Source organism: Ctenopharyngodon idella, chromosome 21 (assembly GCF_019924925.1).
Source record: "Ctenopharyngodon idella isolate HZGC_01 chromosome 21, HZGC01, whole genome shotgun sequence".
In the NCBI taxonomy this organism is placed as follows: Eukaryota; Metazoa; Chordata; class Actinopteri; order Cypriniformes; family Xenocyprididae; genus Ctenopharyngodon; species Ctenopharyngodon idella.
In genome coordinates this window covers 25,569,450-25,583,881 of record NC_067240.1, presented here as the reverse complement: position 1 = coordinate 25,583,881, position 14,432 = coordinate 25,569,450, and the positions used below count along the sequence as shown (strand labels likewise).

The 14,432-nt window shown below is 37.2% G+C and overlaps 1 protein-coding gene and 1 long non-coding RNA gene across 2 annotated transcripts in view; one reads left to right on the top strand and one right to left on the bottom strand.

The window, feature by feature from the left end:
• LOC127504128 (uncharacterized) overlaps positions 1-14,432 on the top strand; it is a 366,868-nt gene that overhangs the window by 200,544 nt on the left and 151,892 nt on the right. The window lies entirely within an intron of this gene.
• The window catches only part of LOC127504091 (DNA repair protein RAD50-like), a 42,515-nt gene that overhangs the window by 2,401 nt on the left and 25,682 nt on the right, over positions 1-14,432 (bottom strand). The window contains exons 18-23 of the mRNA XM_051878504.1: positions 11,934-12,044; positions 11,661-11,753; positions 11,454-11,567; positions 8,290-8,417; positions 7,821-8,045; positions 759-844 (exon numbers count right to left, since the gene is read on the bottom strand). Coding sequence (XP_051734464.1) covers positions 759-844; positions 7,821-8,045; positions 8,290-8,417; positions 11,454-11,567; positions 11,661-11,753; positions 11,934-12,044 — 757 coding nt within the window. The remainder of the gene's footprint in view (positions 1-758; positions 845-7,820; positions 8,046-8,289; positions 8,418-11,453; positions 11,568-11,660; positions 11,754-11,933; positions 12,045-14,432) is intronic.

The window sequence follows — 14,432 nt, the reverse complement described above, 5'->3', positions numbered from 1 at the left end:
GTAAGACTTTTGTTTATCTTTCTGAACACAAATGAAGATCTTTCTGATGAAATCTGAGAGCTTTCTGTCCCTCCATAGACAGCTATGCGACTACCACTTTGACGCTTCAAAAAGTTCATAAAGAGATTGTAAAACTAATCCATATGAATTGAGTGATTTAGTCCAAAATTTCTGAAGAGACACGATCGGTTTATATGATGAAACGATTTAATTTGGGCTTTTATTCACATATAAACATTGATCAGCGAAAACATAAACAGACAAAACCTGCTTCACACGTGAGAACAAACCTCTTCCGGAAGCTCAAATGTGCAAGGATGAATCTCATTGTGTCTCGCACACGTCAAGCAAACATGCTTAAGCTTCCGTTTACCATAACTAATGTGTGCAGTGATGAATGTTTATGTGTGAATAAAAGTCTAAAATCTGCTCATCATATGAAGCGATCGAGTCTTTTTAGAAAATCTGGACTAAACCGCTCAATTCATATGGATTAGTTTTACGATCTCTTCATTAACTTTTTGAAGCGTTAAAGTGATAGTCACGTAGCTGTCTATGGAGGGACAGAAAACTCTCAGATTTCATTAAAAAGGTCTTTATTTGCATTCCGAAGATGAAAGAAAGTCTTGCAGATTTGGAACAACATGAGGGTGAGTAATTAATGACAGAATTTTCATTTTTGGGTGAACTAACCCTTTAAAAAGATTCATGCAAACAAAGCCATAATAACAGACAAACATTTGTGTTCAAAGCCAGACCTTGTCCCCTGTATGTGCTCCGCCATAAATCTCTGATGATTTTATTAATCTCCTCCATCTTCATGCTGTGAAACTTCATTATTGTTCTGCAATAATAAAAAAAGCTGTATGAATATTCATAAATACTGGGGATGCACAATATATCTGTACCATAACGAATCACTTACTCACTAATATAAAAGTTTTTTTTTTTTTTTTAATTGGTATCGGTCGATATTAATTATTCAATTGTGCATGCTAGGCTTGTTGTGGTAGTCTGTGTTACAGTGTTCGGCCATACACAGATTACATTACTTGCCCACTGCGGCACGGAAGAAATAAAATCCATTTAATTCAGTTGGACAACAGATGCTACAATTATAAACTGAAAGAGTCTGCTCTGCTCCATACAGCATGAGTGGCAGAGTCGTTGCACAGTGCAGCAGGAGTCAGATCATTTCACTGATTATGTGATGAAAGTAAGGGGCGATGACTGACAAGACGATGGCGGTGGATTTTGAGCGCGACAGATCCTGAGTGTCACTGACAAATATCTTGCAAAATGTGTATACACATAGTACACGATCGCAAGTGAAAAGCGATTTCAATACCCTGCATATAGAAAGCGGCTCCCTGATGCACGCAAATTATAGGCCTATACACAGAGTACGTGTGATCGCATGAGTGAGCGTGCATTCAAAGCAATTTCACCCACTTCCACCACCCCCACCTGGTGTTGTCGCAGGTTTATATACCGTTGTGAAAATATCCTCACTGTGACATCCCTAGTGCATGCTTATGTTCATATATTTTCTGCATTAAGATTACTTTTGCTATTATCTAATTCTCATTTAAAGTAAATCTTTAAAAACATTAATCTTCAGCATCTGAATTTGAGATTACTTTTTCAAACTGTAAATTATTTTAATGTGATGCTTAAGTTCACTATTCTGTCATTTAATAAAACATGTCCATGAGTCTGATGGACTTTTCCTCAAGCCACTTCTTGGATGTCTCTGCAATTTGGGAAGGAGCATTAAATCTGACCATTCCTCTTTAGATAACAACTTTTCATTTTATGGAAGCAAGCCATTCTGCAATATTCTCCTGTACTCTAAGGCATTAAATGACTTTTCACAGCGAAGTAGCTCACCAATACCAGCAGCTAAAAAGGCTCCCCACACAATGATACTTTTCCTGCTTTACTGTGGCAGAGATGCATTTATTATTATATTTCTCAACAGATTTTTGAAAACACCGCTCTGGAGCATCACCATGCAACTTGTGTTTCATTGAGATTCATCACTCCACATGACCACTCTGAGACAAACTTCCCATATTCTGCCGAAAACTTCATTCTGTCTTTGATGTTTTTTCTGAGACAGCAATACATTTTTAAGTAGTGCATTTGCTTAAATGTGACAAATTTGCTGACCAATAAGTTGCTTAAGACAATTAAAAGCTTAGTGTTTAGCCTTTTTTTTTTTTTTGCCCAGGAGTGTGTGTATATATATTGTGCATATACATATACATTTGACAAATAATATGAAAAATACACTGGCAATTAAACTAAATTAAGACACACCGTTCTGATGTGTTAGAACTGTTTGTAAGAGTACGAATAATTTAACAAAATGTGAGAAAATACGGTAATTTGGTCAATTGGGTTGTTTTCCCCACACTTTTATTAGAATTTATATTAGGTGAAATCTTGCATCTCAACATGGTGTGTCCTATCAGATTGCCACACTTCCTCTACTCTTCTGCACCGTCAGCAATGATGTTATCATGGTGAGAAGAACGGGTCAACTGGTTTAATGTGTGGCTCATTATTTCATTAGATAAATTGCTTTACTAGTCTGCACCCAAACAACGGCCTAGAAAGCAGATTACTATGGACAGCTGTCTATGTGTGATGTCCATTTGATCAGCTATTAAGAATATAAGTGACGTCACATGCATAAAACACAATTTTCAGCCTTGGCAAGTATCCAATCAATCTATTTAAGTGACAGTAATTAGCAGTTATAGAGACTTATAGCAGTTAAGTTTGGTTTTTCGTACCAGTTGTCGACCAATATGGGTTTTCCATTGACCACTGGTGCTTCTAGAATTTTCAGTATTTGAAATGAACGTATATTATGTGAAGAGAGCATTCGCTTAATATCATTATCTTATTTTTGACAGTTTTCGCATCTGAACTCTTCATATGATGTAGAACATACACTTAAATACATTTTTGATAGTATTTACACTGATAAAATTATTTTTGGAAAATAAATAAATAGAAATTTTTCTTATTTTTGGTATAGCAATGTGCAATTTACCCTATACGTCATGTGACATCACACGATTTGTTTATTTCATCAACAGTTGGTCTCCATTAGAATTGAACTCTTCTAATGGAGAGTTTTATGTTTTTATATTTTACCGTATGATAAAATAATAAATAAAGCCTGTTTTCATAGGCTTAGTATTGTAACTAACGTTACTTAAAGGTTATTCATTAGTGACTCAAATAACTTGTTATTCCTAAAAAAATGCTCAATTCTACTACTACATTTTATTTATTTATTTATTTTTTTTTTTTTTTGTCTTCCATGGCTTGTCGCTTGGACTAGGGCTGCATGATTAATTGAAATTAAACCACACGCTATTTGGCAAAGGCTGTGATTTTTTTTATGAGCAGCTTGTCAGTGAAACACGGTTCTGTCCATCTGAAAGCCAGAGGGCGCTCTCACACAGAAACTCCAAATATGACCTGCCGAAGTACCATAACACGTCATTCCAGAAAATCCCTATGGGCATCATACTATTGCTGTAGCTGAATAAACAGAAGACTGAAACGCTTTGATTAAACATGACTAATAAACACACAACTACAACAATATATGGTCTTAGGTATTTTCATGATAATAAAGTATATTTATACTTCAATGCTAATTGACAATGCCTTTATCACTGTATAGAATATGAAATAATATGTTGTGTGCCTTATTCTGTTTAGGAAGCCACATCATCTCACAGAAAGATGCTCAACTGTCGTTATGAAGTGAGTTTGGAGTAAAAAATATGATTAAAAGTGGTCTTTTGTTGGACAAGAGGTTCATAAATGCTTCTCATGTTTGGAAAGACGTGTTGCTTTTTTAAATGCACGTTGTAAGCGACTCAAATTCGCAGTACTTCCAGATGGAGCAGCATATATCTGCAAGATTTTGGAAAATATTTGTTGACTAAAGTGTTTTAATCTGATCACAGAGTCGTGCTTCACTGACAAGCTGAGCATAAAAAAAATCAGCAACATCTCATGTAAGCACTGTGTAAGTTGATTATGATATCAGATGAACATTGCAACTCGATGCATTAATATATAATTCAACTGATGTGCAGTGACATCTGCTATCTCATATAAACTTGCTCATCCAGCCATAATTCACATTTACGCAATATATATATATATATATATATATATATAGACACTTACAGTGCTCAGCGTAAATGAGTACACCCCCTTTGAAAAGTAACATTTTAAACAATATCTCAATGAACACGAAAACAATTTCCAAAATGTTGACAAGACTAAGTTTAATATAACATCTGTTTAACTTATAACATGAAAGTAAGGTTAATAATATAACTTAGAAAACAAAATTTTCAGTTTTACCCAAATTAGGGTGATGCAAAAATGAGTACACCCCACTGAAAGTCTTTGGAGCAAAGCTAAATTTCAGACTACAAATGTCTAATTTAACAAGAATTCAACCACAGGTGAGTCTCATTATTCATTACACAAGTGTCCAGCAGACAGTTGACTACAAAAGGGTGTTAAAACCCCGTCCCATTTCATGCTGTCAGCAATGGCACAACATGGAAGAGAAATGTCACAAGACCTCAGAAAGAAAATAATTTCTTTACACCAGAAAGGTGAAGGCTACAAGAAGATCAGCAAAGCTTTACTTATCAGTCAGAATACTGTAACAAAAGTGGTACAAAAATGTAAAAAAGATGGAACTGCAACCATCTCACAGAGACGTCCAGGTTGTCCACGGAAGTTAACATCTCGACAGGAGCGTCTTCTGATGAGAAGGGTTGAAGAAAATCGGCATGCAAGTTCACTGCAGTTATCTAAAGAAGTAGAAAGCCAAACTGGGGTGACTATTTCCCGTGACACAATATGGAGTACACTGCAGAGGAATGGCAAGCATGGGTGCCGTCCACGAAGAAGCCTCTCCTAAAGCCCAGGCACAAAAAAGCCCGCCTAGAGTTTGCCAGGGCCCATGCTGACAAAGATGAAGACTACTGGGACTCTATACTCTGGAGTGATGAGACCAAGATAAATGTTTTTGGAACTGATGGTTTCAAAACTGTATGGCATCGCGAAGGTGAGGAATACAAAGAAAAATGCATGATGCCTACAGTGAAACATGGTGGTGACAGCGTCCTTATGTGGGGCTGCATGAGTGCTGCTGGTGTCGGGGAGCTGCATTTCATTGATGGCATCATGAATTCACAGATGTACTGCTCTACACTGAAAGAGAAGATGCTACCATCACTCCGTGCCCTTGGTCGTCGTGCACTTTTCCAACATGACAATGATCCTAAACACACATCTAAGGCCACTGTTGGATTTCTGAAGAAGAACAGGGTGAAAGTGATTCATTGGCTCCTGATCTGAACCCAATCGAACACCTGTGGGGAATTCTGAAGAGACAAGTTGAGCATCACTCTCCATCCAGCATCCAGTCTCTAAAAGAGGTCATTCTTGAAGAATGGAAAAAGATAGATGTTGCAAAATGTCGCCAATTTGTTCATTCCATGCCTAGAAGACTTGGTGCTGTCATTAAAAATCATGGAGGCCATACAAAGTACTAGATGTAGTAGTTTTTGTTGTGGGGTGTACTCATTTTTGCATCACCCTAATTTGAGTAAAACTAAAAATGTGTAATCTAAGTTATATTATTAACCTTACTTTCATGTTATAAGTTAAACAGATGTTATATTAAACTTAGTCTTGTCAACATTTTGGAAATTGTTTTTGTGCTCATTGAGATTTAAAATGTTACTTTTCAAAGGGGGTGTACTCATTTACACTGAGCACTGATATATTATATATTAGGCGTATATTAGGTGTATTTTCCAGAAAAAAACCACCAAGTTGTCATAAAGTTTGTGATATGCGATTTTGGTCACGCCACCCACTCATAAAAACTGTCACTTCCTTGTGCCCATCATGCTTATGGCTGAAATAATGGCAGTGTATAATTCAAATAATAGCAAATGAGACATAAATAAATTAATATTTATTTTGCACAAATATTTGCCCAAAATTAAGAATATGTAAATTGACCAGCGACAAGGCTAATTTTAGACCAGGACACAAAAACAAACTAATCCTTCTGTTAACTGCATCATGTGGCTGCATCTACAGCGCCTCAGAAATGTGTCAACTCCACTGAACTTATCTTCTTTGGTTGTGCTCATAAAACATTAAAAGTAGTCGACAGTTAACCAAAATGGGATAAAATCTATTATTTTATGCAATATTTACTGAAATTTCCCTAAAAAGGACACAGGACACATCCGGTGTTTGCTAGAAGCAGTGACAAACCCTGAAACCTTGAAAGAATACGTTGTGGTTTTAAGAGAGTTGCGAAATTTGGCCTAAAAACTATTTCTAGTGCAAAATGAATACAGTCCAAAATAGATATTATGCAATAAATGCTGCTGATTTATGAATTTATTCCCAATTGAGCAGTGATAAGTAACTAATAGACCACTAAAGCTACTTTGTTTCCAGGACTTATTATTCAATATTTGGAGTGAAATAACTATACTGACAATTGTGATCTATTATTAAGTAAAGAAAAGTTATTGACACAATTTACAAATTGAAGATTAATGCCTGAAAAAGTCAGGATAACGCCTCTGCACTGTAGATATGTAGATGACGGCAGAACGATTTAGACACCCACAGGTCTTCTGATGTAAATTCTTTGAAGACACAGGACGATACTAATCTAAACCAGTGATGATGATGATTTGTGACTTCCTCTGCATATTCCTCAACGGAAACCAGCAACATCATTTCGACCACCATTTTTAATATTAATGCTTATTCCTTTATTAATGTTGATGAAATTGTGTATTTATGCAGGCAGAGACCAATGAAAACTAGCTAAAATTTGGACGAGGCAAATGAATGTATATTGTACAAAGATCTCGATCTGGTCAGTGCTCGTGCCTCGACACACTTAGCCAGGGTGTTCATCAACATTAAAATTTTATCTGATTCAGTATATTTCACAAAGGAACTGAATTTAGTGTTAGTACTAGTCTCACAATTGTGTGGAAAAATGTCATATTCCACTGTACTTGCCCATGTGACATCACAGATCCTGCAATATCCAAACAAACTGCTTTTGGAGCTTGGTTAAATGCTTTGTTTATAATGCTATGGAACTTCCAGGATCTTTTAATGGTACAAAGACCTTTTATGTGTCAAAAGATTACAAAAAAAATTTATTTATCATGTCATGAACCTTTTAAACTACAATACCAATCGAATGCATTTGCTACAAATTTTATTACTTTCTGCATTTTTACCTATGTTCTTTGTAGCTGGGTATTGCAGTACTGTGATTATTGTTTGCTCTTGTATGAAAAATTGCTTTCTATGTTTCTCATATGTAAATCACTTTGCATAATCTCATCTGCTGAACAATTTCTCAGTACTTTCCAAATCACTTTTATACAAAAATATGTATATTGAGTAATATATTGTTTTGGACCGAGTTTTGTATATATTACAATATAATTTTACTTATACTATCAATACCTAACCATTGCCAAGGTTACAATCATGGTAAGCATTTTAGCATCTTTTTGGGGAGTCCCTGTGGATTCAACTGCATCATTAGTGCTAAAAGGTTGAGTCAGACTTCCTTCAGTCTAGGTAATCACGTATATGGCCTGTTGCTGAGTGTTGCTTCTTACTGTCTGCCGAACCACATCAAAACCAAACCTACACACTTACAAACCGCTACATGAAACTACCCTTCAGAAAACTCCTGATAACCTACTTACTGGTCTAGAGCTTTATAGTAGATGTCCAGGTCCTTATTGGCCAACTCTGTTGTTCTCATGACAATCATTTTGTCTCTGTAGAGATCCTCGGCCCGGCAATACTGATCCTCACTGAGCTCTTTACGAAAACGGAGGATCTCGTCCTCGTAGCCTTTCTGTCGACCGAGAGCCACACTGCGGTTCTTTTTCAGGTCCTCCAACTTTCGCTCGACTTCTCGCCGCTCACTTTACAACAGAAGAAACATTCTTTAAGATACACACTAATTTGAACTTTCTCACTTTGTAAAAAATTATACAAACTAGTAGGCATTAAAGTAATTTAAGAGTTAGTGAGATTAATTAATTTAGAGTTACGGAAACCAAGGTACATACTCAGCATATAAAGTCTACTGAGATTCTGAGAGTGTGTTAAACATTGTCAGGACTTCCTAACTGGTACTTGGTAGTTCATGTTTGTGTGATCTCATACTTCCGCAGCTGCATGACTTGCATGTTGCCCATCTCCTTAAGCAAGGCTTCATGTTTTCTAGACACCTCTTTCAGCTCTTCCACACGCTTCCGTAAGGTCAAGTTATCCTGTAGCCAGCGCTCTTGAACCTGTTAAAAAATCCCACAATCATATATCCACAAACAAAAGGGAAAACAGAAAAAACATATGTTTCATTTTAGGAAAAACAGAAATGTAAGCACATTACAACAACATATGCGTTCAGATGTGGATTGCTGAACAAGTGGGCTCAGCTGGTTAATCAGCTAAAAATTTTGCAATTTTAAACTACCACCCGACAACTGAATCCAAAAGGCTGATTAAGAAAAATAAGATGACTTATATGACAATAGGATGACTAAATATAGATGACTTAGAATAACAATGACAGAAATTTCAGATTTGATGAGCGCTAATTTGATGAGTGACCTTAAAATAATGCAGATTATTAAATATTTCTAAATTTTACATTAAACATTTCTGTTTTAACTTTTCCAAATCATGAAACTTTTATTTACAGGATTAAATCCTGGATTTAAATTGTCTATGGGGGCTTTCACACTGGGCTCGTTTGCCGCGGTCCGAACCCGGGCGCAATTGTTTCCAGTGCCCCCCGCAGCTTTGGTCTGGTTTCACACTCAAATTGATTCTATCGACCCTGGTGCGTTTGCATTCATCTTACGTCATCACAGACGTGCAAGGCCCATGACAGAAAACAGAACGCGGGTCAATTAATTGTGTTTTTTATTAATGTGGTGCTGTTATGTGCAGCAGAGTAAACGACACTTGTGTTTACTGTACGTGCGCCGCATGTTTTTCGCTGTTTGCAAGCAGCCTATTTTGAGGAGACAGCTGATTGCCATTCATTTGCCACTCTGATTGAACTCGCAAAGCGTGAATACACTGCAGGCTCACTCCTGCTCGAATCCAAGATAAATCATCAAAACTATTATCTCTTGTATGTGTTTTATTTAAGTAAATACATTACAATTGGTGAAAACATATGTGCAGCTTACTTTACTTCCTGAACAAGTGTGCACCCGCGTACGTGTTGCTTTCATATTCACGCAAACCGCAGCACAGTTTGAGTGCAACCGAACTCAGACCACCTCCTTCAGGTCCTTCACCTCTCGGGTTCGGTACCCCGACGCGCACCCGGGTTCACATGACAGCTTTCACATTTTCGATTCACATTAGCGATTTTTCATGCGAACCGCGCCCCGTTTCGAACTAAACTGCCAGTGTAAAAGCCCCCTAAGACTTTTGGCTTCCTTTATACAGGTGCATCTCAATAAATTAGAATGTCGTGGAAAAGTTCATTTATTTCAGTAATTCAACTCAAATTGTGGAACTCGTGTATTAAATAAATTCAGTGCACACAGACTGAAGTACTTTAAGTCTTTGGTTCTTATAATTGTGATGATTTTGGCTCACATTTAACAAAAACCCACCAATTCACTATCTCAATAAATTAGAATACTTCATAAGACCACTAAAAAAAAAGGATATTTTAAACAGAAATGTCAGGCTTCTGAAAAGTATGTTCATTTCTATGCACTCAATACCTGGTAGGGCCTCCTTTTGCATTAATTACTGCATCAATTCGGCGTGGCATGGAGGCAATCTGTGGCACTGCTCAGGTGTAATGGAAGCCCAGGTTGCTTTGATAGCGGCCTTCAGCTCATCTGCATTGTTGGGTCTGGTGTCTCTCATCTTCCTCTTGACAATACCCCATAGATTCTCTATGGAGTTCAGGTCTGGTGAGTTTGATGGCCAGTCAAGCACAGTAACACCATGGTCATTGAACTACCTTTGGCAGTGTGGGCAGGAGCCAAATCCTGCTGGAAAATGAAATCAGCATCTCCATAAAGCTTGTCAGCAGAAGGAAGTATGAAGTGCTCTAAAATGTCCTGGTAGATGGCTGTGTTGACTGTGGACTTCAGAAAACACAGTGGACCAACACCAGCAGATGACATGGCAGCTCAAATCATCACTGACTGTGGAAACTTCACACTGGACTTCAAGCAACATGGTTTCTGTGCCTCTCCACTCTTCCTTCAGACTCTGGGACCTTGATTTCCAAATGAAATGCAAAATTTACTTTCATCTGAAAAGACGACTTTGGACCACTGAGCAACAGTCCAGTTCTTTTTCTCCTTAGCCCAGGTAAGACGCTTCTGACATTGTCTTTGGTTCAGAAGTGGCTTGGTAGGTGGAACGTGACAGTTGTAGCCCATTTCCTGAAGACGTCTGTGTGTGGTGGCTCTTGATGCACTGACTCCAGCTTCAGTCCACTCCTTTTGAAGCTCTCCTAAGTTCTTAAATCGGCTTCGCCTGACAATCTTCGTAAGCCTGCAGTCATTCCTTTCACTTGTACACCTTTTCCTACCACACTTTTTCCCTCCAGTCAGCTTTCCATGAATATGCTTTGGCACAGCACTCTGCGAACAGCCAGCTCTTTCAGCAATGACCCTCTGTGGCTTACCCTCATTGTAGAGGGTCAGCAGACTTCCCCATGACTGCTGTTGGGATTACTGACCTAAACCCAGTATTTATACCCTGAGAATAGTAATTTAATAGAACTTGAAATTAAATATTCTAATAATTTGAGATACTGATTTTTTGATTTTGATGAGCAGCAAGCTGTAATCATCAAAATGAAAACAAAAAAATCTGGAATATTTTACTTTATGTCTAATAAATCTAGAATATATTTAAGTTTTACTTTTTGAATTAAATTACAGAGAAAAAAAACAAAAACTTTTTCATGATATTCTAATTTATTGAGATGCACCTGTATATGCCATCAGCCACTTAATTAATTAGATATTGGTTAACAAATTCAACAATGTTTGAACAAAGCTGGAGGTTCATGCTGACATTTCATTCATTAGCCTCTTTCACACCATTAAATGTCTTTTTTTCTGTACATTTTTGGTCAATAAGTCTCTGCTTGCACAACATCAGCTCTACGCAGGTATGAAAATTATTAGAAATTTGTCATAATCTGCTGATATTTGCATCTCTTGCTAGATTATTCATTTATTTATTTATTTATTGGTGTTTGCGTGTCTGCATTTTAATGTGTTTTGTGAATAGTAAGCCTATGCAACAACAAAGCAAAAACACATGAAGCTTTGCTTGACCTTCTGAGTGTCAATATCTTGTCGGATGTTGCCCATGTCTTTATTGGTCTTCTCTCTGTGTTTTTCAGCCTCGTGTAGTTGTTTTTCCACCTCTTGTAGCTCAGTTTCTTTTTGCTAAATAAGAAAAAGTCAATGAAAATAAATGGGGACAAAACTTGCATATATTAGGAAATGAGAGCTAAGAGATTGCACAAAATATTTTCATACCTCTTTGTAGGTGTCTTTGTCCTCTTCAATGTACTTGGTGATCTCTTTTTCAAGTTGGGTCAAGTTTTTTACTTTTTCCTTGATTGCATTTATCTAAAAGAAAGTACAAAGTTTTAGTCAACTCTGATAAGCAATGACTTTGTCTTGCATTAAAGTAAAAATCCACAACCTCCACAATCATGCAATACATTGTGGATAATAATTTTACAGAAAACATAAATTATGAGTCACATAAAACCTAAAACATAAATTCGAAAACAAGTAAACCAACACCTTTTCTTGCCCTTCTGCCTGTTTTTGCATCCTGCGCTTGGCAAGGTCCTGTTTCTCTAGCTGGAGCTTCTCCAGAGTTGCAGCTAGAGGAGACATCTGCTCCTTTGCATCCTAATAAACAAATCATGACACAACAGTAAAGATATGATTATACCACCGTTTTAAAGTCTGGTCTCTGTAAGATTTTATGTTTTTGAAAAGAATTCTCTTATGCTTGCCACAGCTGCATTTATTTGATCAAAAATACAGTAAAAACTGTTGGAATTATTATTACAATTTCAAAAAACTGTTTTCTATTTTAATATACACTGCCTGGCCAAAAAAAAAAAAAAAAAAAAAAGGTTGAAATGGAAATAAATGTTGTGAGGTTATTTCCATCAAGAGGTGATTAAATTTTTAGTCAAGATCTTGCATTGACAATGCAAGAGGTGAGCACTCTGTAAAGTCTACTCCAGCACATCCCAAAGACTTTCAATGAAATTAAGATCTGGACTCAGAGGTGCCAATTCACGTGTGAAAATGATTCTTCATGCTCCCTCCTAACCATCCTTTCACAATTTGAGCCTAATGAATTGTCATCCTGGAGTATGGTCATGGTTCCTACATGTTTGTTAGGGTTAGAAGAACTGTTGCTAAACATATAACATGCTAGAAACATAATAATCACTGCAATAATGATCCAGTCATAAACTCTTAAGCATTTGCCTATTCAAATCCAAACAGTGACTTTTTTTTTGGCCGGGCAGTGTATTTTAAATCTAATTAATGCCTGTAATTTTCAGCAGCCATTATACTATTATACTAATATGCTGATTTAATGCTCAAACATTTCTTCTTATTATCAATGTTGAAAAATATTGTGCTGCTTAACCTTTTTGTGGAAACTGTGGTTTCAGATTCTTTGATGAATACAAAAAAAAAAAAAAAAAAAATTATATATATATACATAACTGTCATTTTTGATTAGTTCAATGCATTCTTTGCAGAATAATTGCAAAATATAACCCACATGTATGCTTTCATAGGTTCACTCAACGCTGAGTCAGGAGCTGATACTATGGTAACAGTACACCACAGCACCACACGACTATGTAACTGCTGGTTTATCAGTGTGTGACTGTACAAACATAAAACACTGACAAACAAGAATGACTATGAAAAAAAAAAAAAGAAAAGAAACGAAAAGAAAAGAAAAAAAAGAAACCTGGGAACCTGGGGCCAAGACAATATCAAGATTATAAAATCTGTCAATGTGTTCAGAGAAGCCCAGCCTGCCACTACATAAATATCCTCCAAGGACGCTCCTTTAAACAAAGCCTGGGAAAAAGTGACACCGTAGTAAAGTGTGTATGAATGACCAGAGGCAAAGACAACCCACACGCCTCATAAGCTTTACAAATAGCATTTCTCACCCAATGCAACATCCTTTGCTTAGTAGCAGCAGCTCCTGTGCTATGGCCACAGTAGTCTCTTGCAGCCAGACGGCAGAAGGTCTGGACTCCATAGCAGCTTTCAATGGCCAAGGAACACACAAGAGGACATCTGACCAACATGTTAAGCCCGGGACACACCAAGGGGGGGTTGGGGTTGCTGATTCAGCAAGTAGACTTGGCGTCAGACCGTCGGTGAGAGAGAGAACTCTGATTGGCTGTTCAGTTTAGTGAACGATTAAGTGCATGAGAATAATAGCAAATTGGGAGCAAAGAAGTCAAGATGGAATAGACAGAAGGCAGTTCTAATTTTTACATCATTTTACCTGTGTGTTCCTGGGCGAATATTTTAATATTAACACGAGCGAAGTGAGTGATCAGCATGACTAATATTCAAAACGGTAAGCACACACTGCTTTGTTTACGGTTTGTGCATCAGCAGCCTGCAGTGCCGGTTTCCCTTTTTGAATGACAAATATAGATGAATATATCTGCAGAAATATGCAGTTGTAAGAACGCAACACACAAAATTCAACCAATTAAATGACGACTTTGAAATTCCTGAAGTGTTTCCCATTTTGTGTGACATATGCATCAGAAGATCAGCCAACGGTCCATGGACATGAGGCAGAGACTATGGCCACAGAAGCAAAAAAAAAAAAAAAAAAAAAAACAGCTGCTCAGACTTACACGATTGGCTTGTTCGGTCAACGTAAACCTTTAACCCTATGGGGTCGATGAACGCACCGGTGGGATCTGTTGGATTTATTTTTACATAGCAGAGAAATTGACTTAAAATGCACCTAACCGGGCAAAGCCTATGCAACCTTTTACATTATCCCAAGACTCAAAGGGTGGAGAAGAAAAGGGCAGCAACAAAACAACCTGGGAGTAAAATGAAGTTGATGCAACCTTGGGTATGTATCCTAACCTAGGTCACAACAAGACCTTCACCTGACCAGAAGCAAAATCCATACGAGGGCTGCAGCGGATTCCAATAGCTCAAATGGAGAATCTGTTAAACCTTCCAAAACCACAGATAAATCCAATGAGGGAACATGTACAGAGC